This window comes from Mustela erminea, chromosome 18 (assembly GCF_009829155.1).
Source record: "Mustela erminea isolate mMusErm1 chromosome 18, mMusErm1.Pri, whole genome shotgun sequence".
NCBI classification, from domain to species: domain Eukaryota; kingdom Metazoa; phylum Chordata; class Mammalia; order Carnivora; family Mustelidae; genus Mustela; species Mustela erminea.
In genome coordinates, this window is record NC_045631.1 from 24,543,251 (window position 1) to 24,566,699 (window position 23,449).

The 23,449-nt window shown below is 41.4% G+C and overlaps 1 protein-coding gene across 1 annotated transcript in view; it reads left to right on the top strand.

Moving 5' to 3' along the window:
• Nucleotides 1-9,962: 9,962 nt before the first annotated feature.
• Nucleotides 9,963-23,449, top strand: part of TAF15 (TATA-box binding protein associated factor 15) — a 28,278-nt gene continuing 14,791 nt past the window's right edge. Inside the window, exons 1-7 of the mRNA XM_032320592.1 lie at nucleotides 9,963-10,086; nucleotides 16,645-16,684; nucleotides 18,038-18,089; nucleotides 18,176-18,260; nucleotides 18,344-18,446; nucleotides 22,057-22,247; nucleotides 23,235-23,355. Coding sequence (XP_032176483.1) covers nucleotides 10,080-10,086; nucleotides 16,645-16,684; nucleotides 18,038-18,089; nucleotides 18,176-18,260; nucleotides 18,344-18,446; nucleotides 22,057-22,247; nucleotides 23,235-23,355 — 599 coding nt within the window. The 5' untranslated portion in view covers nucleotides 9,963-10,079. The remainder of the gene's footprint in view (nucleotides 10,087-16,644; nucleotides 16,685-18,037; nucleotides 18,090-18,175; nucleotides 18,261-18,343; nucleotides 18,447-22,056; nucleotides 22,248-23,234; nucleotides 23,356-23,449) is intronic.

The following is a 23,449-nucleotide window of genomic DNA, read 5'->3' on the forward strand; positions in this document are numbered from 1 at the left end:
AGGGCTGGGAAGAAGGGTCTCGCGGAGACTGTAGCTACCTAAGACATCGATCTTGGAGCGTCCTGGCCTGCCCGAGGGTCACATTATTTTAGCCAGGCTGGCAGGTCGAGTCCCCTGGCTGTGAGAAAAGGACCCCTGGATTGGGTCCAGAAGAATGGGGTTTCAGTTCCAGATCTGCTTCTTTGCTAGCCCTGTGAATCCTACCTCCATTACTTGCTGGCTGTGTGGTCTTAGGCAAGTCACTCACCCTCTCTGAAAGTATTTTTCTCACCAGTAAATGTCGATAATAAGAATATCAATATCATATGGTTGTAGGGAGCATTTAATGAGAGAATAATGTAAGTGAGCACTGTACCCGACTTCGTGAGGTATGCATAAGTGGTAGGCTGCCGCTTTGTGACTTGTGGCAAAGGATTTAACTATTTGGAGCGTCTGGTTTCTCATCAGTAAAATGAGAGCAAATGATACTTAGTTCCCAGAGTTGCATGGAGATTAAACGAGAAACTGAGGGTAAAGTGCTTGTCTTTATGCATTCCGCAGTCTTCAGAGAAGGTGGAATGAGACGATTTGCCTGAGAGCCTTCTCTAAACTCGCCCTGAGCAGAAGTCGACAGTTTTCATTATCTGCCTTCGTCACTGCGAGCAGGGTGCTCTCTTCGGGTGTCAGTTTGCTAATGTGAAATGCAAATGGCACAATGACACCGACCTCTGGGGGACTGTTTGGAGATTCCACGAGTTGATCCGTGTGATTTGGAATGTCTAAAGTGCTAAGCAAATGTACTGCAGTGTTCTTATCCTAAGGTTCAGAGCCTCAGGAGCCCACAGAAAGTTTCTATGTTATTTCCAAAAAGGTGCCACTCGGGTGGAGGAATTTTTAAAAAGGCACCTCTCTCGGGTGGACTGACTTAGAGGCGAACTAATTGGCGATAGGCCCCGCCTACTTCCTAGATAGCCAATGAAAAGGGGCACTCCTCCTGGGCGAACCAATTAGAAACAGGCGCGCCTCTGCGCAGGCCAGTGGATAAAAACAGCGGCCTTTGCCATCCCTGCGCCAGGACCCCGCTGTGGGCATAGAGTTGTAATGGATTTATGAGCCCAGCCCTGCTCCTTCTCCGCCGGTGCCCTGGTGCACATCCGTAAGGAGCGTCCTTGCTTGGGGCGGAAGCCCGGCGGTGGTGGCCAAGGCCTGGGCCTTCCCCTCAGAGAGCTTTCAGTCTAGCGGGGCAGACTGGACGAAGGTTCTCAGCTAAGGACTGCACTGTGACACCGCCACGCGTTCAAGCGGAGTCTTGCGGTGAGCTTAGAGGAGGGAGATGCTGACGGCGTGTGGGATTGCTGGATTTAGCAAATAAAAATACAGGATGCCCTGTTAAATTTGAGTACCGGGTTAACGACAAATAAGTTATTAGTATAAGTATGTGCCAATGCAACATTTGGGACATACACTAAAAAATTATTCACTGTCAATCTGAAATTCAAGTTTAACTTCTTTAACTTAACCCCCTTGTTTAACTCTCTAGCGACCCTAGAGAGTGTGTGTCTGTGTTGCCTGAAGGTTGCCGGTATAATGGGGTATATGCTGTCCTTGACCAAACAGGTGTTTTTTTTTTTTTTTAAGGTTTTTATTTAAATTTCAGTTAGTTAACATGTAGTGTAATATTAGTTTCAGGTGTACAATATAGTGATTCAGGATATTGAAATAGGTGATGGGGATTAAGAAGTGTACAATATATTGTGTACAATATATTATTGTATATATTAAGGAGTGCCCTTGTGATGAGCACTGCGTGTTGAATCGAAGTTTCGATTCAACACCCAGTGCTCATCACAAGGGCACTCCTTAATCCCCATCACCTATTTCATCCGTCCCCCAACTCACCTTCCCTCTGGTGACCATCAATTTGTTCTCTAAGTTAAAAGCCTGTTTCTTGGTTTGCATCTTTTGTTTTTTCCCCTTTTCTCATTCATTTTGTTTCTTAAATTCCACATGAGTGAAAGCATATGGTATTTGTCTTTCTCTGACTTATTTTGCTTAGCATAATACTCTCTAGCTCCATCCACGTCATTAAGATGTCAAGATTGTATTGTTCTTATGGCTGAGTAATATATTATTATATAATCTATATTTATAATAACATAGATTTTATAATATTATTATATAATTGTATTATATATAATCTAGATTATATATAATATATTACTCATATATTACTATATATATATTTATCATCTTCTTTATTCATCAATCAATGGACACTTTGGCTGTTGGCTATTGTGGATAATGTTGCTGTAAATATTGGGGTGCCTGTATGCATTTTAGTATTTTTACATTCTTTGGGTAAATACCTAGTAGTGCAATTAATTGCTGGATCACAGGATAGTTCTATTTTTAACTTTCTGAGGTACCCCCATAGTGTTTTCCCAAGTGTCTGCAACAGTTTGCATTCCCACCAACAGAGCAAGAGGATTCCCCTTTCTCCACATCAATAGCTGGATTTTGAAGGGCTAGATACAACTCTGTATCGATCTAGGGCAGGGAGCTCTGAGGAGCACCAGTTGGCAAGGACACCATTGGCCAAGCTGGAGTCAGTCCCAGATCCGCCAGTTCTCTTTCCAGGCAGGATTTCTCCATCCCTCTCTCCAGCCCATGCCAGAGGGTGTCCATATCAGCTGCACTGGGAAGAGAGGGAAAGCAGGAGGCAGTGCTTCCCTGGAGGGCTGAGACTGGGAGGACTGAGCCACTCGGAGAGCTGACTCTGCCTTTCTCTGCATCCCAGGTTAGCCGTGGTCCCTGGACCTTGAAAACTAGCACCACGGTTGTGTATGAACATTGACTTCCTCTGTTTTCCTTTTGTGTTCTTAGTTAGATTATTTCATCTGATCCTCACCTGTCCCACATTATCTCTGTTTGTGGTCCCTTGGAGATGCTGAGAATTTGCACTTGGAAGTGCCTGCAAGAATTTATGCAGAAAAGAGCTTCCTTTGCCCACATGCTCATCCTGGCCTTCAACCATGCTTTGGCACAGGATGTCTCCATTTCCCAGAAAGACGGCATGTTTCCATGGTTAGAACCGTTTCAGTTCCCTTCTGCCTCCAAAGCTTACTCATAAGTCCCAGAATACCCAATTCTGTGATCTTCTTTAGGGATCCAGGGGCCTATGCAACTCCACAACTGACTTGCTGTACGCTTTCACTTTCCAGGACACATCTTGAGCCAAGTCACTTTGGATAGGGTGGAGGAGGGTGGCCTGACATCTGAGAAGGGCACTGAGGAAGGAAGGAAGATGAGAAAGGCAGGATAGTTTGTTGGAAGAAGCTCAGTCCACAGCAAGGGCATCAGAAGAGTGATGAGGTTGGGGGGAGAATGGCTTTGGATCAGCCATGGACCAAACAATCCTGTGATGACAAGTCCCTGTGTTAATCCAATACCATTATTTCCTCCTCTGGTGGGAGTGGGGGTAGGGATGGGAACGAGGAGTTGGAACAAATAATAGTGGTTAATGCTTGCTGAGAAATTAACACGTGCCATGTATGTGCTATGTGCTTTACATAAATCATGTCACTGACTCTTCGCAGCTTCCTTGTAAAAAAGCTACTATTATAAGCATCATTATTTATTTATTTATTTAAAAGATTTTATTTATTTGACAGAGAGAGATATCACAAGTAGGCAGAGCAGCAAACAGACAGAGGGGGAAGCAGGATCCCCGCTGAGCAGAGAGCCTGATACAGGGCTCAATCCCAGGACCCTGAGATCATGGCCTGAGCCTAAAGCAGAGGCTTAACCCAGTGAGCCACCCAGGTGCCCCCAAATCCTTATTTTAAAGATGAGGAAACTGAGGCACAGAGAGATTATATCATTTGTCGGAGGTCATAAATCTAGTGATGGAACCAGGGCTCAAATCCAGATCGTATAACTCCAGATCTTGAGCTCTTAAACTCGATGCTATCTCACCTCAAGTCACAAGATCACTGGAGGACCTGCACTGAATCACCTGGAGGCACGTAAAGATTCAAATTCCTGAGCTCTACTTCAGACCTACCAAATCGCTAAATACTAGACCCCATTGTTCAAGGGGAAGATAGGAGGGCTAGGTTTTCCAAGTGTCTGGCTCTCTTCTTCCCTTCCTCCCTATCTTGGCTGAGCAAGTTCCTGACCCAGCTAGGCTAGCAGTCCTCTCTGTTCCTCCTCTTCAAAAAGAGCTGCTTCCCCTCCCTCTTTCTCTGCATTGGGGCTCATTTCAAATCCACAGTACCTCCCAGCTCTCCCAGAGTGGACAGGGCTTGGGCACATTGCATGCCCAGGGGAGTGGCTGGCAGCTGCCTGGGCCATTCCTTCTTCTCTGCAGAAGGCAACAGCTGGCCAGTGAGTCCTCTTCCTGACCAGGACCCTTTGAGTCAAGCAGGATGTATGGACCTGGACAAGGCCCTTTCTGGGCCTCAGTTTCTCTCTTCATAATATGAAGAACAATTAGCTTTGTCTCTGCCCTTTCCTCCTTCCCAGGAAGCGTGCAGAGCACAAAGCAGATTTTATCAGAAGGAATTAGGGGCTCTGAAGAAAGGCGCTCACAGAATGACCAGCCTCCCCAAGTGACGATAATAGGAATAATAATAAGAAGAATGAGGACATGGGATTAGCCTGGGAGCCCTGAAGAGGAGGTGTTCCGCAGAGTTGTGAGGAGGTTAGCTGTGATAATTTGGATCCATTATTGACTACAACCTCTGTGCATTTTTAGCTGTGATTCATTTTTAGAAGCCCTGAGTCTTTAGGAACCACTTCTGCCTCTGGAAGAGAAATTTCCTCTCTCTAGCACATGGGGATGTGCTCTCATTAGACTGGTTCACCTTCCAGTCTCATTAGACTGGTTCACCTGTCTGTCTGCCTGTCTGTGCATACACACACATGCATGTGTTCATGGGAGACTGGAAAAAGCAAGAAATTTGGAGGGAGACAGACCTGGGTTTGAACCTGGACTTTTTCTTACTCTGTTATCTCTTGCAAGTCCACTAGCGTCAACTTGAAAATGGGACAACAATAATTCCTGCCTTTTCTGTTACCCTGATTTGCTAGAGGGAGCCAACCAGACAATTATTCACAGTCAAAATCCTATCAAGTGCTAGATATTGGATGCACAGACACAAGCTTACATGCTTGTATTTTTTGCACTGTTTCACACTGGGAGATGCTCATCTCCAGACAACATACAGAAGCCTGCCCTGGGACAGCCACAGGAGCAACTTCTTGCCAGAAAATGAATGCTCTCTGTCTCAGAGCAGCCCATCTCTCCCAATCCTCATCACGATTTACAGGGCACAGCCTCTTCTGGTTTGTTTTTTACTCACAGCAGGACCCAGGGGACTTGCAAGGAGCACAATAAAAGCCTAGCCAATCTGGCACTGTGCCCCACTTCCCTTCCACATAAAGGCTGTCTAACAGCCAGGCATCTGGCTTGAAAGGCTGGCCAGGACCTGCTCAGCATCTGCTGCTTTGCTTAAAAGACCTGCTAACAGGAAAGTGTCTGGTTCCTTTCCACCCCAAACAGGAAGTGCCTGCCACCGTCCAGAGGAGGGGGTAGTCGGTCATTTACAAGGAACCGATTCCTACTTCGCAGAGCCTCAGGGAAATCTTCACAGGAGGCTTGCTCTCTAGGAAGGCTGGAGGAGCAGGGTTCCAGGGACACTTCCTGGGGTGGGGGTGGGAGGGTATTGATGATGGCTAGGACTGCTTACCAGCCTGTGACACTTGACACAGAGCAGGCTGTCAGTCTTTGAACAGTGCTCCCCGAATACTTACTCCGTGTATTGTGGGAGATGCAAGAAGATCCTAGAGAAGGTCTTTGAGCTTCAGGAGTTTACAGAAGTCATCCCATTTCTCCCCTCATTCATTCATTCATTCATTCATTCAACACAAGCTTCCTCCTTGTCCTCCTCCCCACACCCGTTTTTAGTGCCTACTGTTTCCAGCCCTACCTGAGGCACTGCGGAGTTCACAGGGGGACTAGGCAACCCAACTAGAGAATAAATTAGCCTCTAATCAGGTAGCAAGCCTGGAATGATGTAGTACAACTGTGAGTCCCACAGGATTTCAAAAGAGACAAAAGATCACTGTGCTCTTGTTTTGACCCTGGTGGGAGCCATAACCTCCTTGCCCACTAGGGTCCATTCTCAAGACTGCAGCCAGGGCAACCCCAGTAATACAGGCCAGATCCTATCGTGGCTCTGCTAAATGGCTCCCTCTCCTGGCTTCCTCTCTCACTCTAACAAAGCTCACCGTCCTTACAGGGCCCTACAAGCCCCTACAACCGTGTTGGAAGAGTTGGGAAATCAAACGGGGGAGGGAGGCAACTCAAGAAATTTTCAACAGCAAGATTCTCCCAGCCATAGGCTGGAGGGATGAAGGGAAGGTTCGAAGGAGGGAAGGGTTACAGGATCTCAGGAGCCAGGGTCGCGGATAGAAAGGATCTCTGGAGAAGACAGCTGCTGCCTGAGACACTACTGGTGGCAAAGAAGGAGCAGGAGACCGCATTCTGGCTCCTCCCTTTCTTCAGCCCTCTGATTTTCCACCAGGTTGTTCATTGGCTGATTCTCCCTGGAACCTACCACCTGAGGGAATCTCTGAAACTGGAAGGTAGCCGGCTGGGGTTAGCTCTCCAAGAGAGGACCGGAAGAATGGATCAAGGGCAAACAGGCCCAGTGCTAAGACTTTCCCAAGTACATTCTGCTAAAGCTAACGTGTAAAATGTACCTGCTGTCTTCCCTAACTGAGCAGAGTGAGGGAATGCAGAGGGAGCAGGATCTTATAGCCTGAAAAACGACTGGGTGAATATTAAATTTGGTTCCTGATAATTATCCCCAGGCAAAGTCTAGAAGACAGGAGGGTACAGGACTCAATCTGTGAGTCAGTTCCTGGTAGAGAAAGGCCCTTGGGAAGAAGCCCCAGGGCAATACAGACTTGTGAGGAGATCTGTGTTTCATGTTTGAGAGACCAGGGACACTGTAAAAAGAACCCTGGGCTTGGTCCAAAAGCCTGGATGTGAGCTCCATTTCTGTCCCTAATTAGCTGTGTGAACTTGGTAAAGAGATTTCATTTTCCTGAGCTCTGGTGTTCTCTCTACAAAATGTGGACAACAGCAACACCTATTTCACAGGGCTGTCCAGAATATTAAAAGAAATAATGAATATAAAAAACTAAACGTCACTCCTTTGATTGGATTCCTCAGAAGTTCCATACTGGTTTTTTGTTTGTTTGTTTTTTGTTTTTTTAGGATTTTATTTTTTAAGTAATCTCTACCCCCAGCATGGGGCTTGAGCTTACCACCCAAGGCCAGGAGCCCCATGCTCTTTGGATTGAGCAAGCCAGGCGCCCCTTCCCTATTGTTTTTGATTTAATATCCAACCCCCCTGCCAGGCACACAAGGCTCTTTAAGATGTGGCCTCTGTGTACTTCTTTCACTCATCATTTATAACCACTGTCCACCCCTGCACATGCCCAGAGTCGCCAGCCAGAGCCACTTCCAATTACCGGCACTTGGCTCTCTTGTAGTCTTTGCAAATACAGCCCTTTCTGCCTGGAGCATGCTGTTCCTGATATACATCCAGGGCCCAATTCCTGTTCTTTCTTCAAAATGTAGTTTAGAAGGTATCTCCTTCACAAAGCCTTCCTTAATACCCTGTCCACCCTTCCTGAGGATTAGATGCTCTTACTCTATTTTCAGAACACCCTCTGCATCCTCTGATTCTAGCACATTCCATAGTTATTGGAATTAAAGGTTTGTACTGTCCCTTTTATGAGACTGCAGCTCCTGGAGGGCAGGGGCTTTGGTGCTTCCTCTTTCTCTACCTCCAGACCGTCCAGGGCCTGACGTCCAGTAGACCTCAGAAGATGGCAGTTGAGAATGCATGCATGCATGAATGAATGAATTGAAGGTACAAACTTCAGGGAACAATGATGAGAAACACTTTCTGCATTCCATCTTAAAAAAAAAAAAAAAAAAAGATAGGGCACCTGGGTGGCTCAGTGGGTTAAAGCCTCTGCCCTTGGCTCAGGTCATGATCCCAGAGTCCTGGGATAGAGCCCCGAATCAGGCTCTCTGCTCAGCAGCGAGCCTGCTTCCCCCTCTCTCTTTGCCTGCCTCTCTGCCTACTTGTGATCTCTGTCTGTCAAAAAACAAAACAAAACAAAGCAAAAACAAAAAGCACCCAATTGTAAAATCAAGCAATCAATAAATAAATGAATAAAGAGGAAGAACAATCTAGAAGTTTTCCCCATCCCTAACCCAATCCTTTCCTGCGATTGCACATGTCTGTTATCTCCTCCTCTGGGTTACCTTTCTCAATGTACATGCTGATCAGCTGAATCACTTTTAGTCATAAAGGAATTTTTATTCCTTTAACCTTGCCTGTTTGGACTTATCCAGAGAGCTCTGTGACCCTCGATATCGTATAAGAAAGAGAGATGACCTCATGCCTTTGTTCTGACCCAAAGGTGTTAATTCTGAACTTATCCCTCTACCTCCACCCCCAACTTGCTCCTCCTCCTCTTCCCTACCACAGTGAATGGTACCACTATCTGACCACCCCCTAAGTGGGAAACTTAGAATTCACTTCTCACTCTCCCCTAGCTCCTCCCTCCCAAACTGGTCACCAGATCTTGTCCAGTCTACTGTACAACTATTTCAAGGCTCTCTTCACTTACTCCATCTCCACAGCTAAAACCTAAGTCCAGGCGGTGGTGATCTCTCACCAGAATGACTGCATCGGCCACCCAGTTGGTCTCCCTGCTTTTAGGCACCTTTCATCTCTATACATTTTTCATACTGCGGCCTAAAGATGCAAATGTGACTGACCTTCCTTTAAAATCCTCTGGCTTCCCAGTGCCCTCAAGATAAAGCACAAATCCTAATGCACTGTATTTTGCAAGGTATGGATTATTTAGCATTCCACTTTTCTGGCCTCATCTACCATTCTCGCCTGGAGGGTAAACTCCAAACATACAGAATTACTTGTTTTACAGCTAGTCCAAAGCCCTTTACCCCACTTCACTTGGTCTGCTTCCGCTCATTGCCTCTGGCTTGACTTAGATGTTGCGTCGCCCTCAGGGGGTGGGGGGAATGTCCTTGTGTGCTCTCTGAGCTTTCAGGCCTCATTTCATACTCCAGAGCTCCATCCCACACTAGGCAGTGCTGCCCAATGGTTAAACCCACAGGCAATAGTGTCTGGTTTCTAGGATTCGAATTCCACGATGGCCATGTACTAGCTGTGCGACCTAGGGCAAGTGAATAATCACCCCCGTAACGTCGGGATAATATTTCATCAGTGTGTTGTGAGAATTAAATGAGATGATGTAAGGTGCCTGATAATTAGAGGTGGCCATTACAACAGTACTAAAATCTAAAGCTCGACCTCCCACCCACCATATTCTCAAGACCGGGTTTGCGTGTGGTTTCGCTTTAATGCAGACGTTTGTTTCATATCACCTTGTAGTCTGTGTTTTACTTGACAAGGTAGTTCGACCGGGAGGCGATCACGACTTTCGTCCCCGAGCTCGCCGACACCCAACGCCCCCAGGTGGCTCCAGCTGTCTGCAACCAAAGCTGAGCGAACTAGGGCATACCACTCGAAATTTCACGGGAAGAAAGGCCTTTTCTAACCAAATAGTCTGTGTTTATAACCCCTCCCCTCTTTCGCTTCCTAACCTCGAATTCTGTCAGACGCTATAAAAGTCAGAAACAGGACTGTAATTGGGACGGAGAAAGTAGGCTCAGCCTCCTCCCCCATGCTAATGGCTGCATTGGTACTTTCTCCTCTCGGTTCCCTCTCAATAATGGTACCGCCTGCGGAGGGGAGAACAGAGAGAGTTTCTGAAGACCTCAGGGTTCAGAGGCCGGTACTCGTACAGAACCACCCCTCGCGCGCTGGCACGGTGGTTCCGTCCACTGTCCTCTGATTGGCTGCGGAGGCCCCGCAGTCGGGCTCAGCCCGCCGCGCCGCGTTCACTACAGCTTCGGCCGCCGCGCCGCCGGGCTCTCGTATTCCTTGTTGTCGGCGGGCTCTGGGGGCTCCGCGCTGCGGCCGTTAGTCATGTCGGGTAGGTGACTCCTTCAGCGAGCAGCGGCAGCGACGAGAAGGGGCCTGGCGGGGTTGGGCCGTTTTCCCGCCCACCGGAGGGCCCTGAGGGAGAGCCTCCGGCCCTGAGGGAGGCTTGGGGTGGGGGGGCGGCCGTGGCCGCCGCCATGTTGGACTGAAGGGACGCACGCTCCCAACGCTCTCCGTCTGCAAATCTCCGCGGGAGCGCTTCGGGCCCCCTTTTTTTTTGACCCTGTCCTTGGAACCTGAGGAGACGTGCGGCTCCCGGGGAGGGTGTGTGAGTTGGGGGGGCGGAGGCCGTCTACGCCATCACGGGGGCGGGGGGAAGCCCGTGATTAGAGCATCCGCCTGAGAGAATCGGTGCTTCTGGTTCTCCGCTCCGCCTCAGATCTTTCAGCGAGGCCTCGGGCCAGTCATCTCGCCGCCTCGTACCTCAGTTTCCCCATCTGTGAAGTGGAGCTGGGCCTTCCTGACTCACCCATTCATCAGGTGGGGGTCTTGACGCTCTGGGAGCCCTTTCAAAGGACGTTGCCTTGCACAAAATCCTACTTATCGTCATTCCCTCTACCGATTCGAGTGGGGGTGTTAGCATGTAATTCAGCTTCCTCCTCGCCCTCCTCTCATTTTTCTCCCTTCTCCAGTTGTTTATCTCCTATAAGAGCCCTGCAAGTGAGCCTTTTCTGGTCTGAATAGAGTCCTGTAGGTACATGTGTCATTTACCTTAAAGCATACAGGCCAAAGGAAAGGCAGTGTTACACGAAACATTTAAAGTGGTAGACAACCCCCATCCCCCGCGGTGTGGAAGAGAAAAAAAAAAAGCATCGATCTCTTTAGGTCAGTTTAGGTCCTGCTAATAAACCCGAACATAAAGTCTGGAACACGAATGTTTCCTAGATTAGCAGTCCTAGCTAACACACAAGGTCCTCTCTGTTGTGGGTACCTCCCAGGCTGCAAAGACCCAGCTATCCGCTTGCTAGAAAACATCATTAGAGATCACATTTCATGTGGAAAAGCAGAACATTTCCTTGAAGCCATATGATGGGGATCAAAGGGATGGCTGGCACAGTCTTTTACATTTTTTAAGGGAGGACCTGTTGGTATTTAAAAAAACCCCACAAACAACACCCCCCCCCCCCGCCCCCACTCCCCATCCAGTGTTGTGGAAGGATGGAAATCTGTGACAAAAAGCAAGTAGCAGGCTGAGATGAGGCCAAATTAACAGGACTGGCTGGACAGGAGAATAACTAATATTCCTTAGATTAACCTTAATATTACGTCTGAGGATTGAGTTTTTGTAGGACAGGGCACCTACCTGATGAAAGAGGCTTTTAACTGCACAGGATTTCTCTTTAAATATTTAATCCTTGCTCCAAGAAAAAAATAGTTTCTTACTCCAAGTAGACATTGGTACATCTTTTACCAGGTACATAATTTGGAATGAAGTCTGGTAAAGCTCCAGAGAAGTATGTAGAAGTTTATCCTTAGGAGATGTGTTACCCATCCATGGTTTAAAAAAAAAAAAAATGAAAAGATTCTCCTACCCTCATGGGGAAATTGACCGTTTCAATGGACATTAAAAACTATTGGCGTGTGTTGATTTTTAACATCTTTATTGGTGTAAAACAATGGCTGTTTTTAATAGGATTGCATAGCTTTTATGGAAGGTTAAATTTTAGAGGTTATCATTTGCAAAATCCAGGATTTTCAGCTGTCATATTAGTGTGTGAGCTCATTTATCCATTAGTACTGATCTTTGAAGTACCAAGACACTAGATTAATTTGTCACTTTGTAAATTAAGTTTTTTAAATATCAAGATTGGCTTTCACATGTGAAAAGGACCTTATTTGATTGTTCCTAAATTTTATGTCCATTAAAGCGAGAATCTTTAAGTTCTGCTTAGTGTTACATAGTGTTTATACATTTTGTAAAATGTGTATAAAAATATTTTGACTTTATGTAAAAATAAGTATGCTTTTGACTTTTTTTTTTTTTTGGTGAATGTTTCAGTTAATAAATATAACAGTAAACTCCCTGTAAACAGCTAATTGCATTAACTTTAGTTAAATGCTTAAACATTCCAAACTCAACCACTCCAGATGCCTGACAGCAGACTTACAAACCTAATAAAATAAAAGTGCTTACGTAGTCAATAAATAAGTAAAAATTATAAATATTGTAAGTCATACTCATTCATATATTGTTTACAAATGTGAATTATCTGACACCTTCATGTTAGAATCAAATCTAATACCAGTTATACATACAAAAATTAAAGTTAAGGTAGTTCTCATTTTGGCAGTATGGCAGACCAAAATAAATTCAAATCTTCTATCTACAAACATCAGAAATGCAAGAATTTATTTAAAAAAGGGGGAAGGGAAGACCTAACTGCTAGAAATGAAGTATAAGCCAGCATAGGGCTAGCTTGACAGTTGCCCTGAAGAGGCAGATGTAGGTCTCATCATTTAGAGACTTGGGGTTTTTGTTTGTTTTTTAAGATTTTATTTGAGAGAGTGAGCACAAGGAGGAAGGGAGAGGGAGAAGCAGGCCCTCTGCTGAGTAGGGAACCTGACTTGGGTCTCGTTCCCAGGACTCCAGGATCAAGGCCCTGGGCTGAAGGCACACACTTAACTGACTGAGCCACCCAGGTGCCCTGAAACTTGGGTTTTATTACCCAAGTACCCAAGGAAATGAAGCCTTGAGACTGTTAGAGCCAGATAATGGGAACTGAGACCTTACATAAAATCTAGATGTTTAAAAGATTGTCTTCAGTGAAAGAGTGAACTAGAAAAAACCTTTGTATCAGCATAACAGATAACAAGGAAGCTTGGGTCCTGAGTAAAAAAGTTCTGTCCTGAGAATTTGTAACCTGGGAACTATGCTTCATACAATTTGGGCGTACATTTGGGCTAGTTAATGGGGAGTCCAGGAAAACTTAAGCCAAGAAATTAACATAAAAATTGGTTCTGCGCCTGTAATAACCTTGGGGCTCCTGGTAGAAATGAAAAATCTTTTCTGGGGGGAAATTTCACAGACTAGGTCACAGGAATCTTCTAGAAAAAATAAGCCTTGCAAAAGGTAGATTCACATTAAACAATTGTAGAACTTGAGGAAACAGTTCACCAAAATGAGAATTTATGGCAAATGGTGTTAGAACCCTAATAGTTAATCTGAAAGCAATTAAGTTTGACATTACTAAAAACCTAAAGGAAGGAATCAACCCTAAGACCCAAGATGTTATGAAGAAAGACCATATAGCTTTAAAAAGAACCTAGTATGAAATAGAAACAGTGGTTAAGTTGAATTGCAGACTTAGCAGAAGAAATAATTAGTGAAGTGGAAGACAGATACAGTTACTCACAGTTTAGTTCAGAAGATGAAAAATAAGGTTTAAAAACAGATGGAGAAGTCCTATCATACATATAGTATGTATGTAGTATGTCTCCTAAGAAAATGGGATCAATATTACAGTTGAGATTTTTCCAAAATTGGTAAATATTTTGGCTCAAAAAGCAGTAGTTTGAAACACGAGACATAAAAATCAGTTCATACCTAGATACATTGATGTGAAACTGTAGGTTATGAAATCCCAATTACCTATCAGAAGAAAATAGGAAACGGTTAAGTTTGGTAGACTTAAAAGTTCTAAGAAGTTGAAAAATAATGAAATGATCCTAAGTCTAAAGACTAAGAGTACCACTTTCAGGCCTTTGCCAAAAGAACTAAAATAAAGTAAATCCAGGAAGGAGAAGTAGAATGCAAAAACAGTAGAAGGAGCAAACACAGTAAATAAAAGGCAGATATTATTAACAGTATGGAACATTGAAGATTAAAGTGATTACATTTGGAAGTTAAAAAGGAAGCAAAAAGAAGAAAAATTGAATGTTTAACTTCTAAGGCAATATGGGAAAAGAGTAAAGAAAATCTAGTATGAGGCAGGAAAGGAGTTAAAAGGATAAAGAAAATCCTAGTAAGTAGAAAAATCTAATAAAGCGCATAGGAATAAATGAAAACTAGTAGTAAAAATAAGAAAATGCCAATTCAAAGAGTTTCATATTGGGAAAAAAATTGTTCAGAAATGATACACCTAAAGCCTAAGATTAAGAGATGTTGGAAGTACCGAGATAGAAAAAGATGAACCAGACAATCAATTACCAAAAGGAAGATTGTTTTGTTATGTTACTAGTCGAAATAAAGTTTGGACCTTTTTAATCATGATATAATGTTAAAAGAGGATTCATCACGGATATATAAACCTGTACTTTTGGGCGCCTGGGTGGCTCGGTGGATTAAGCCTCTGCCTTCAGCTCAGGTCATGATCCTAGGGTGCTGGGATCGAGCCCCACATCAGGCTCTCTGCTCAGCAGGGAGCCTGCTTCCCCCTCTCTCTCTCTGCCTGCCTCTCTGCCTACTTGTGATCACTCTCTCTGTCAAATAAATAAATAAAATCTTAAAAAAAAAATAAACCTGTACTTTTGCTTAACAATAGAGCCTCAGAATATAGAAACCAACGAAATATAAATGACAAGCCTGGTCAAATGGAGTTTTTTTTTTTTAAAGCATACCTTTCTTTATAATTAATAGATGGGGCAGACCAAATGTTAAGAGTATGAATGGTATAACCAACAAGTATCATCTAGAGTTAGAGAATTTACTCAACATTTAGGGAATATATAGTTCTTTTCAAGCTCGTAAGGGGCATTTGTGCAAGTAGAATACTTATCAAGGGGAAAAGCGAGAAACAGCAAATCCTAGTAAGTACCAGGAATAATAGAGAGAATACCTTTTCTGGCTGCAATGGAATATAATTAGAAAACAGCAGAATCAAAACCCTATACATTTGGAAATAAAAACATTTCTAAATCATGGATTCAGACACAAGGCTTAAGTGTAGAGTACTCCTAATTAGCAGTAGTTTAAAATGCCATAACATTTACAAACTCAACTTCTCTAATGAATATAAGGAAGGGCCATACTAACTGGTTAATATATCTTCTACCAGTTTTAAAGTCAGCCAATGAAGAAAGTCAGATTTAAAATTTCAGAGGACCAAAGTGACTGGGTTAAATTATGGACTCACATACTTAGATTTGAGCCAGGGTCACATGACCTATGTGTTGTATACTTGTATAATTTTGAGTGAAAGGGAAATAAACAGGTGTTGAACACCATCCTCAGTGGGAGAACCCCCCCCCCCCATCCATGCCTTGGCGTATAATTGAAGCTAAAGTTTCATTTATCACCAGGGTACCTTAAGTTTTACTCATACATGCCCCCCCACACTTCATAATCCTTTTCAGTTTCTGATTTAGTTGAAGCGAATTTTCTTTCTCATTTGGTAGATGTGTCTAATTTGTTTATGGTCCAATGAGATTCTATGTGCTTTTCTTACTTGGTTATTAGTGATAAATCTATGGTTATTTTATCATGGGTGTGGTGGTGATACAATTTTTTCTTTGTTTCAGCCTTATGTTCTTCACATTCATAGAAGTAGTTAGGATTTTAATCAATATTCTTATGATTAAGGATTTAAAAAAAATCTTGTTTAGTCTGATTGTAGATCTCTGCTGCAAAAAAGTGGTGAAGCTCATGTCATCTACTTATACTGGCAGTGGCAGTGTTTTCATATTGTAGCTTTATGTGAATTGAATGCAGATGTCACTGATTTGATTTCTGGTGGGTTTTCAGAAGAATTGTTTGACAGCAAATGATTTTGTTTCATGTTGGATGAGATTGGGCTTAGGGGACAGCAGTTTCAGATGGAGTTATTTTTTGCAGTTTGAAAGAATATTTCATATAAATTGCTCGTATTCATCACTAATAAACTTAGGTCATTCATTTGACTCCAAAAACCCAAAGGATAGGGCCTCTTTAAAAGTTTTTGATACAACTGATGTTTTGAGATACCGAGAAAAGCTTTTTTTTTTCAGAAAAAGTTTTTTTTTTAACATTATTTAATTCATGCCTTCCTTTGTAGTTTTTATTGCCAAAAAGGAAACTGGAAGTAGGTATTGCTGAGTTGGTATACCGATTGGCCAAGTCCCTGAAACCGTAGTAAAGTTGGAGATTAACAACTAACTTAGCTGCTTTTACCAAAATCTTCAGCGATCTAGTTGTTGCTGCGGACAGCCAGAGCAGTCCAGTACAGGGAAATGATGTGTATGTTGGGCTGGTGAGGATTTACAAGTCAGTGTAATCCTGGGGATTTATCTTGTCCGAGTGTGTGTCTTTCCCTCTTTTTAATCTCGATTAGTTTCAGTAGATGCCTTTTTGTGTATAAAGATAACTTGAGTTTTTGTTAAAAGGATGGATTTTTCACTGATTGTTTTATACTGGTTTACTTGGTTCTTGTGACCATTAGGAGCCATTTATAGATTAGTTGTTTTTCAAAGACGTATACTGTAAGCAAATCCTTAACACAGTAATTTTAAGTAGTTTTCTTTCCGTAGGTAGTTTTTATTACATTTTCTTACCAGATTTCATCTGTAAAAGCTAAAGTCAGCTTTTGAGGGAAGCATAATTTTAAATAAGATTTAAAATTCTTTTTATGTGTTTTAGATTCTGGAACTTACGGTCAGTCTGGGGGTGAGCAGCAAAGGTAAAGTATATGTATGTTTTACTAACACCATGTAAGAGTAGAACTGAGGGAAAAAAAAGATGAATTTAGTCAAGTGTTCCTTTTGAGATTTGGTATGTGGATTTTTTACAGTTAAATATTAGCTTGTCAAGGGGGAAGGGCCTGTGTACATATGTACTGAAACATTTTTTCTTCTTTTTAAAAAACCTGCTTGAATCAGTAAATACAGATGCCCCCTAGAGATTAAAACAAATCTCATAGGTATTTTAAAGCATATTTTCTTTAAGAAATTTTTAAGATGAAAGTATTAAAAGGATTAGACAATTGAACTATATAACAGGTTCTTAGAGAAAGCACTTAAGTTTTTTCTTGTATATAATGCGATTTTTTTTTCAGAGCAGATTTTCTTTAAGCACTATAATAGAAATGGTTAGCATTTTTAAAAGACTCCTTACCATACTTACGATAAAAAGAAAAGTCTGATTTTACGTGACTGTATACATACAGTAGGGTTCTCGTAATTGCCAGAAACACAGCCTTCAACTTTCACTATAAATATTATGGAGCTCAGTGTGAGATACTCAGAATAGCATCTCAGGTATCTTTTGTCTTCAGGTTTTACGCTTCATGAATACAAAACTGGTTTGACTTTTCTATTCTTACTGTAGTTCTAACTTCACAGTAGGCAACAAGCAAATGTTTATTCAGTGAAATATGTTTTATAAAGTTAAATTCTGTTAGCATTTGATAGCTTTAGAATAATAAAAAGGTTTTCTTTTCAGGTATTTTGGGGGGAGCATATATTCAGAAAGTTTGTTTCTGACTTGTTAGAATTTGCATGCTATCAAATGAAAGTTCATATCTGAGGAAGGTACCTTTATTCAGTCGACAAACTATATGCCAGGCTGTGCTGTGTTACTGGGGGTACAATATATTAAACGCAGATTTAAGGCAGGTGGTAGGAAGAAATTAATCTGTCAAACAGCTAATTTGATTAAAGTGCTGACTTAAACAGTTAATTTTCTGTCTTGGATTTTTAAAATCATGGGTTTTAGTTCCATGTAGTTACTCTCCACACCTGAGTATAATTCCCTTGAGATTTTCTGGTTCTTTTGAAATTGTATTTGTGTGAGATTGTCAAAGCTAAACTTTCGGTGCTTGCTTAGTATTAAAGAGTCTGGGAGTGATTCATTTATGTCTTAATAGTCTTTGGTTTTCACCTTTCAATTTAGACTCTAAGAGACAGGCAGATCGGCAGTTTTTCAGAAGAGAGCCTTGTGCAGAGTTGAAAGTTGAAACTGAAGATGGTTTTTTTTTTTTTAAGCTTTTAAATTCTAACACATCTCTTTCAAGTACTACATTTTTCTTTTACAGTTATTCTTCCTATGGAAATCAAGGGAACCAAGCTTATGGACAAGCACCACAAGTAGGTTAAAATATAAATTGTGCTTTTTGTAAACAATTATTTTTATCTTAAGTAGGTGATGAAACTTGTATTTACCTAAATTTCAGAGCTATTCTGGCTATGGACAAACTACTGATTCCTCATACGGACAGAACTATGGCAGCTACTCCGGCTATGGACAAAGCCAATCAGGTTGGACTGGTTTGTTAAATTTGCTATTTTAGAAATTAAAAAATCAGAACATTTACTAAATAGTATATCCATTTGATCTTCAGGTTATTCACAATCCTACGGTGGTTATGAGAATCAAAAGCAGAGCTCATATGGCCAGCAGCCTTATAATAACCAGGGACAGCAAAACACGGAATCATCAGGAGGGTAAGGAAAACAATAAAAACACTGATTCTGTGTTGGGTAGTGGAAATAATACTTTGGGTATTAAATAGACTTCACCATCAAACTAGCTTTACATTTTTTTTTTTCCAGAAAAGTTTTAAAGTATGAATTTCACAGTTCTTTGTTAAGAAGAATATGCAAATTGTCTGCATTGTCATTTGATTCCTATGTGTTTTTTGTTTGTCTGTCTTTCTTTAAAGATTTTATTTATTTATTTGACAGAGATCACAAGTAGGCAGAGAAGGAGGTAGAGAGAGAGGAGGAAGAAGGCTCTCTGTTAAGCAGAGAGCCTGATGTGGGGCTCGATCCAGGACCCTGGGATCATGACCTGAGCCGAAGGCAGAGGCTTTAACCCACTGAGCCACCCAGGCGCCCCTCTATGTGTTATTTGTAATATTGCTATTTAGTTGTTTATGAATGCACATTATTTTTAAAGATTTTATTTATTTGGGAGAGAGAGAGCAAGTGAGCGAGCATGAGCCGTGGGAAGGGCAGAGGAAGAAGTAGAGTCCCTGCTGAGTAGGGAGGGTAATTTGGTACTTGATCGCAAGACCCTGGGATCATGACCTGAGCTGAAGACAGATGCTTAACTGACTGAGCTACCCAGATGCCCTAAACCACATGATTTAAATGTTAAAAAAAAATTTGGACCTTTGCTTTATATGTGAGATTAAATAAGAAACTGGGAGAGACTTTTAGTGCTTTCTTTTATTTCCATTTTATTTTTTAGCCATTTTAATATATTACCTTTTCAGGGACAAAAATACTTTGAGAGTGCCAAAACCTATCCACACATTTCAGATACTCTAAATTTGTCTTGTTAACATAGGTGGGTGAATATTTACCAAGAAGTTTATGGGTTTTGTAGCTTGCCTTTTTTTCTTAAATTTTTGTTTGGTTTTTTAGTTTTTTTTTAAAGTTTCAGATATGAGGAGCTTGTTCTTGTTACTAATTTTAGTAATAGCAACTTAATTTTTTAAAATTGCGCTTTACATTTTGTGAAATACTTTTGCATTCTCTAATTGATCCTTAGCCATTATGAGTGTCAGTAATTATCCCCAGTTTGTAGAGGTGAAGAGAAAGTAAGATTATGTAGCCTGTTAAGTTGCATAGCTAAAAAATGAGGCAAAAACTGAGATCCCAACAAGTATTCTCTCTGTAGTGAAAAAAATTATTCTAAGTGAAATTCAGTTAAATAAAAGCATTGGGGAGAGATTTATAAGGTCACATAGTCAGTCTTATAGATGTGAGACTGTTTTGAAAAAGTGGAGTACACATGTAGAGAATAATTTTCAGAAAGCACGTTACATCAGAAAGATGAATTCTTTAAGCCCTGTTGGTTAGGTTTTTGGTTTTTTTTTTCTTTTAAGATTTTATTTGAGACAGATCTCAAGTAGGCAGAGAGGCAGGCAGAGAGAGAGGAGGAAGCAGGCTCCCCACTGAACAGAGAGCCTGATGCGGGGCTGGATCCCAGGACTCTGGGATCATGACCTGAGCCAAAGGCAGAGGCTTTAACCCACTGAGCCACCCAGGTGCCCCAAGCCCTGTTGGTTAGTTTTAAAGTTAGGAGAATCCTTTTATAAGGATACATTTTTGGAGGAATGAGGTATATAGCAGGTATAAATACAAATATAATAATAAATGCAAATATAAAAATATAAAATAAATATAAATGCAGGTCTCAATGAGGTATAAATGTAAAAGATAAGTGTTAGATTTGGTTTGACAGCCATTTAACTTTTTTAATTTTAATTTTTTATTATTTTTAAAATTTGTAAAAATTTATTTATTTGAAAGAGAATGCATGTGCGTGTGTGCAGGTGGGGAGAGGGGCAGAGAGAGGGAGAGAGAATCTCAAGCAGACTCCCCACTGAGCGTGGAGCCTGCAACATGGGGCTCCATCCCATGACCCTGAGATGCTTAATCGACTGAGCCACCCAGGTGCCTCTAGTTTTTTTTTTTCCCTCTCTTTGACAATTTTAAAGTGAAGCACTAAGGTTCTGACTGTTGATGTGAGACATCAACATGTCTCTCACATCAAAATACTCATGTTGGGGGAACATACTGATCTTTATTACATTGCTCTGGTCACCTGATGCAGAATAAGATGTCACTATTGAGTTATGAGACTTTTTGTTCCCTTTTTAAAAAGGTAAACATTAGAACTCAAATCTAATTAAATGTTCTTTCAACATTCCCATCCTGAGAACATGTAATTAATAGTCATGTTGCTTAGAAATTTCTTCTTGAATTGCCAGAGATAATAAAAATATCTCATTTTTTGGTAGACTAGTTTCAGATAAGAAATGACATCACAGGGGTGCCTGGGTGGCTCAGTGGGTTAAAGCCTCTGCCTTCAGCTCAGGTCGTGATCCCAGGGTCCTGGGATTGAGCCTCACGTTGGGCTCTCTGCTCAGCATGGAACCTGCTTCCTCCTCTCTCTGCCTGCCTCTCTGCCTACTTGTGATCTCTGTCAAATAAATAAATAAAATCTTAAAAAAAAAAAAAATAAAAGTCCGATTTACTATTGTTACTTTTTTTTGGTAATATTCTGATTTTTAAGTAATCTCTAACCCCAGTTTGGGGCTCAGACCCACAGCTCTTGAGATCAAAGTTTCCTGCTCCACCGACTAAGCCAGCCAGGAGCCCCTTATTACCGTTTTCTGAAATTTATCTTTGAAGATACTTAGAAGAATGTACTATAGGTTCCAAAGATAATTATAAGAAAATGGTACCCAAAATGTTATAACAGTGTTAAAATTAAGTGATAGAGAGAGCCTTTTAATGTAACTATTAAAAGGACTCATTACTTGCGGTGCCTGGGTGGCTCAGTTGGTTACACATCTGCCTTTGGCTCAAGTCAAGATCCCAGGGTCCTGGGAACGAGCCCTGCATTGGGCTGCCTGCTCAGTGGGGAGTTTGCTTCTCCTTATTCCTCTCCGCCAGCTCATTCTCCCTCTCTCAAATAAATAAATAAAATCCTAAAATAAAAGACTCAGCACTGGTTATGGTATATTTGTTAAAGAATGAGACATATTACTCTGTTTTGTGGCACTTTTAATTTTTTTAAATTCAAGGAGTTGGTAAAAGCCATAGTGATATTTTGTTTCACTAATGTTCTTAAAGATGTATGTGGTTTTACTTATAATGTGGCACCTCTTCAGTTCTAGTGAATTATTTGAAAGTCATTCCATTGTTCATAAGGAGATTTTGTAGATAAAATAACTAAATGATTTGTACTACGAAGTGATATTAGGGCTGTCTGGGTGGCTCAGTCAGTTAAGTGTCTGACTCTTGATTTTGGCTCAGGTCATAATCTCAGGGTCATGAGATTGAGCCCTGTGTTGGGCTCTGTGCTCACTGGGGGAGTCTGCTCGAGATTCTCTCTCTCCCTCTGCCCCTTCCCTCTCTCTTCTCTCTCTTTTCTTTCTCTCCCTCTAGCAAATAAATCTTAAAAAGAGAAAGAAAAGAGAAAAGAAAGAAGTATTAAATGTGGTTGAGGTCTACCTGGTCTGGCCTTTTAGTCTTAGTCAGTTTACTACAGTGAACATAATCATTCTATAAAATTTCAAAATTCTTGATTTCTGTTTAGCCAAGGTGGAAGAGCGCCTTCATATGACCACTCAGACTATGGTCAACAAGATTCATATGACCAGCAGTCAGGCTATGATCAACATCAAGGTTCATATGATGATCAGTCAAATTATGGTCAGCAGCATGATTCCTATAATCAAAATCAGTCCTACCATTCACAAAGGGAGAATTACAGCCACCACGCACAAGGTATGGTATATTGACCTATTTTTTCTATTTTCCTCTCATAGAAGTATATTGAATTTTGGATTAAAAGACCTACATAGAATTTCAACTGTAAAAATTTAGAGTGACCTCATTGAATATACATGCTTCTCTCTTATGGCCATCAAAGCTAGTTTATTAGATTTCTGTTTCTGAACTTCTTGGACTCCCAAATGGTCATGAGGCTTTTTGATGACTGATGACATGAATTTCTTTGTTGTGTCACTTAACTGATCATTTGATAATGCTGTTGCTACCACTTATTTTGATAGTGGTGGTATACTTTATTTAGGGAAATTATGATGCTATATTAGCTTTCTCACCTCATCGAAGAAGGACCAGCGATTCTTTTACTTGTTGTCTTACAGCGCTTGGAATATACTACTGATACTTAGTAATTGGCTTGTGCCATGGACATGAATGCTTCAAGGGCACAAGTCTTGTTTTACTCATTTATACCCTCATTGCTTAGTATAGGTCCTGGTTCGTAGTAAGTGCTTAATAAATATTTGTTTATTCATTCAGTGCATTCAATTACTGAATAATTGAATGAATGAATAAGTGAATGAGTGAATGTGGAAGCTCATTTACTGAATGTCTTCAGTGAATATAGTCACTGAATATGTCCAGTTTGAAAATGCAGTTACTTCTTGTCCATGTTTGATTTACATTTAAGTATTTTTGAGGTGAAGAAATAGAAAAGAAATTTTGGGGGTGAAGAAATTGTAGATTAGGGTTATGCTTTTCATCTAATTATTAAGATGATGTACCTAATATTGTACTGGTAACTCAAACTGTTCTTCATCACCATCACATCAGCTGGTGATATCCATGTCACCATTTTGCTGTCTGACTATAACAATGGAATTTGACACATAAAATTCTCAAACATATTAAGTTTACTTTACAGGAAGCGTTTATCAGAAATGATAATATTTATTCACATATCTGTTATTTCCTTTTTTCTTGTAGATGACCGTCGTGATGTGAGTAGGTATGGAGAAGATAATAGAGGATATGGCGGGTCACAGGGAGGAGGTAGAGGGCGTGGGGGATATGACAAGGATGGAAGAGGTCCTATGACAGGATCAAGGTAAGTATTATGTATAGGTGCCTACATTTCTTCTCTCTGTCTTTTTTTAATTTAAAAAAAATTTGTTGTTTTACTTAGCTGGTTTGATTCCAGC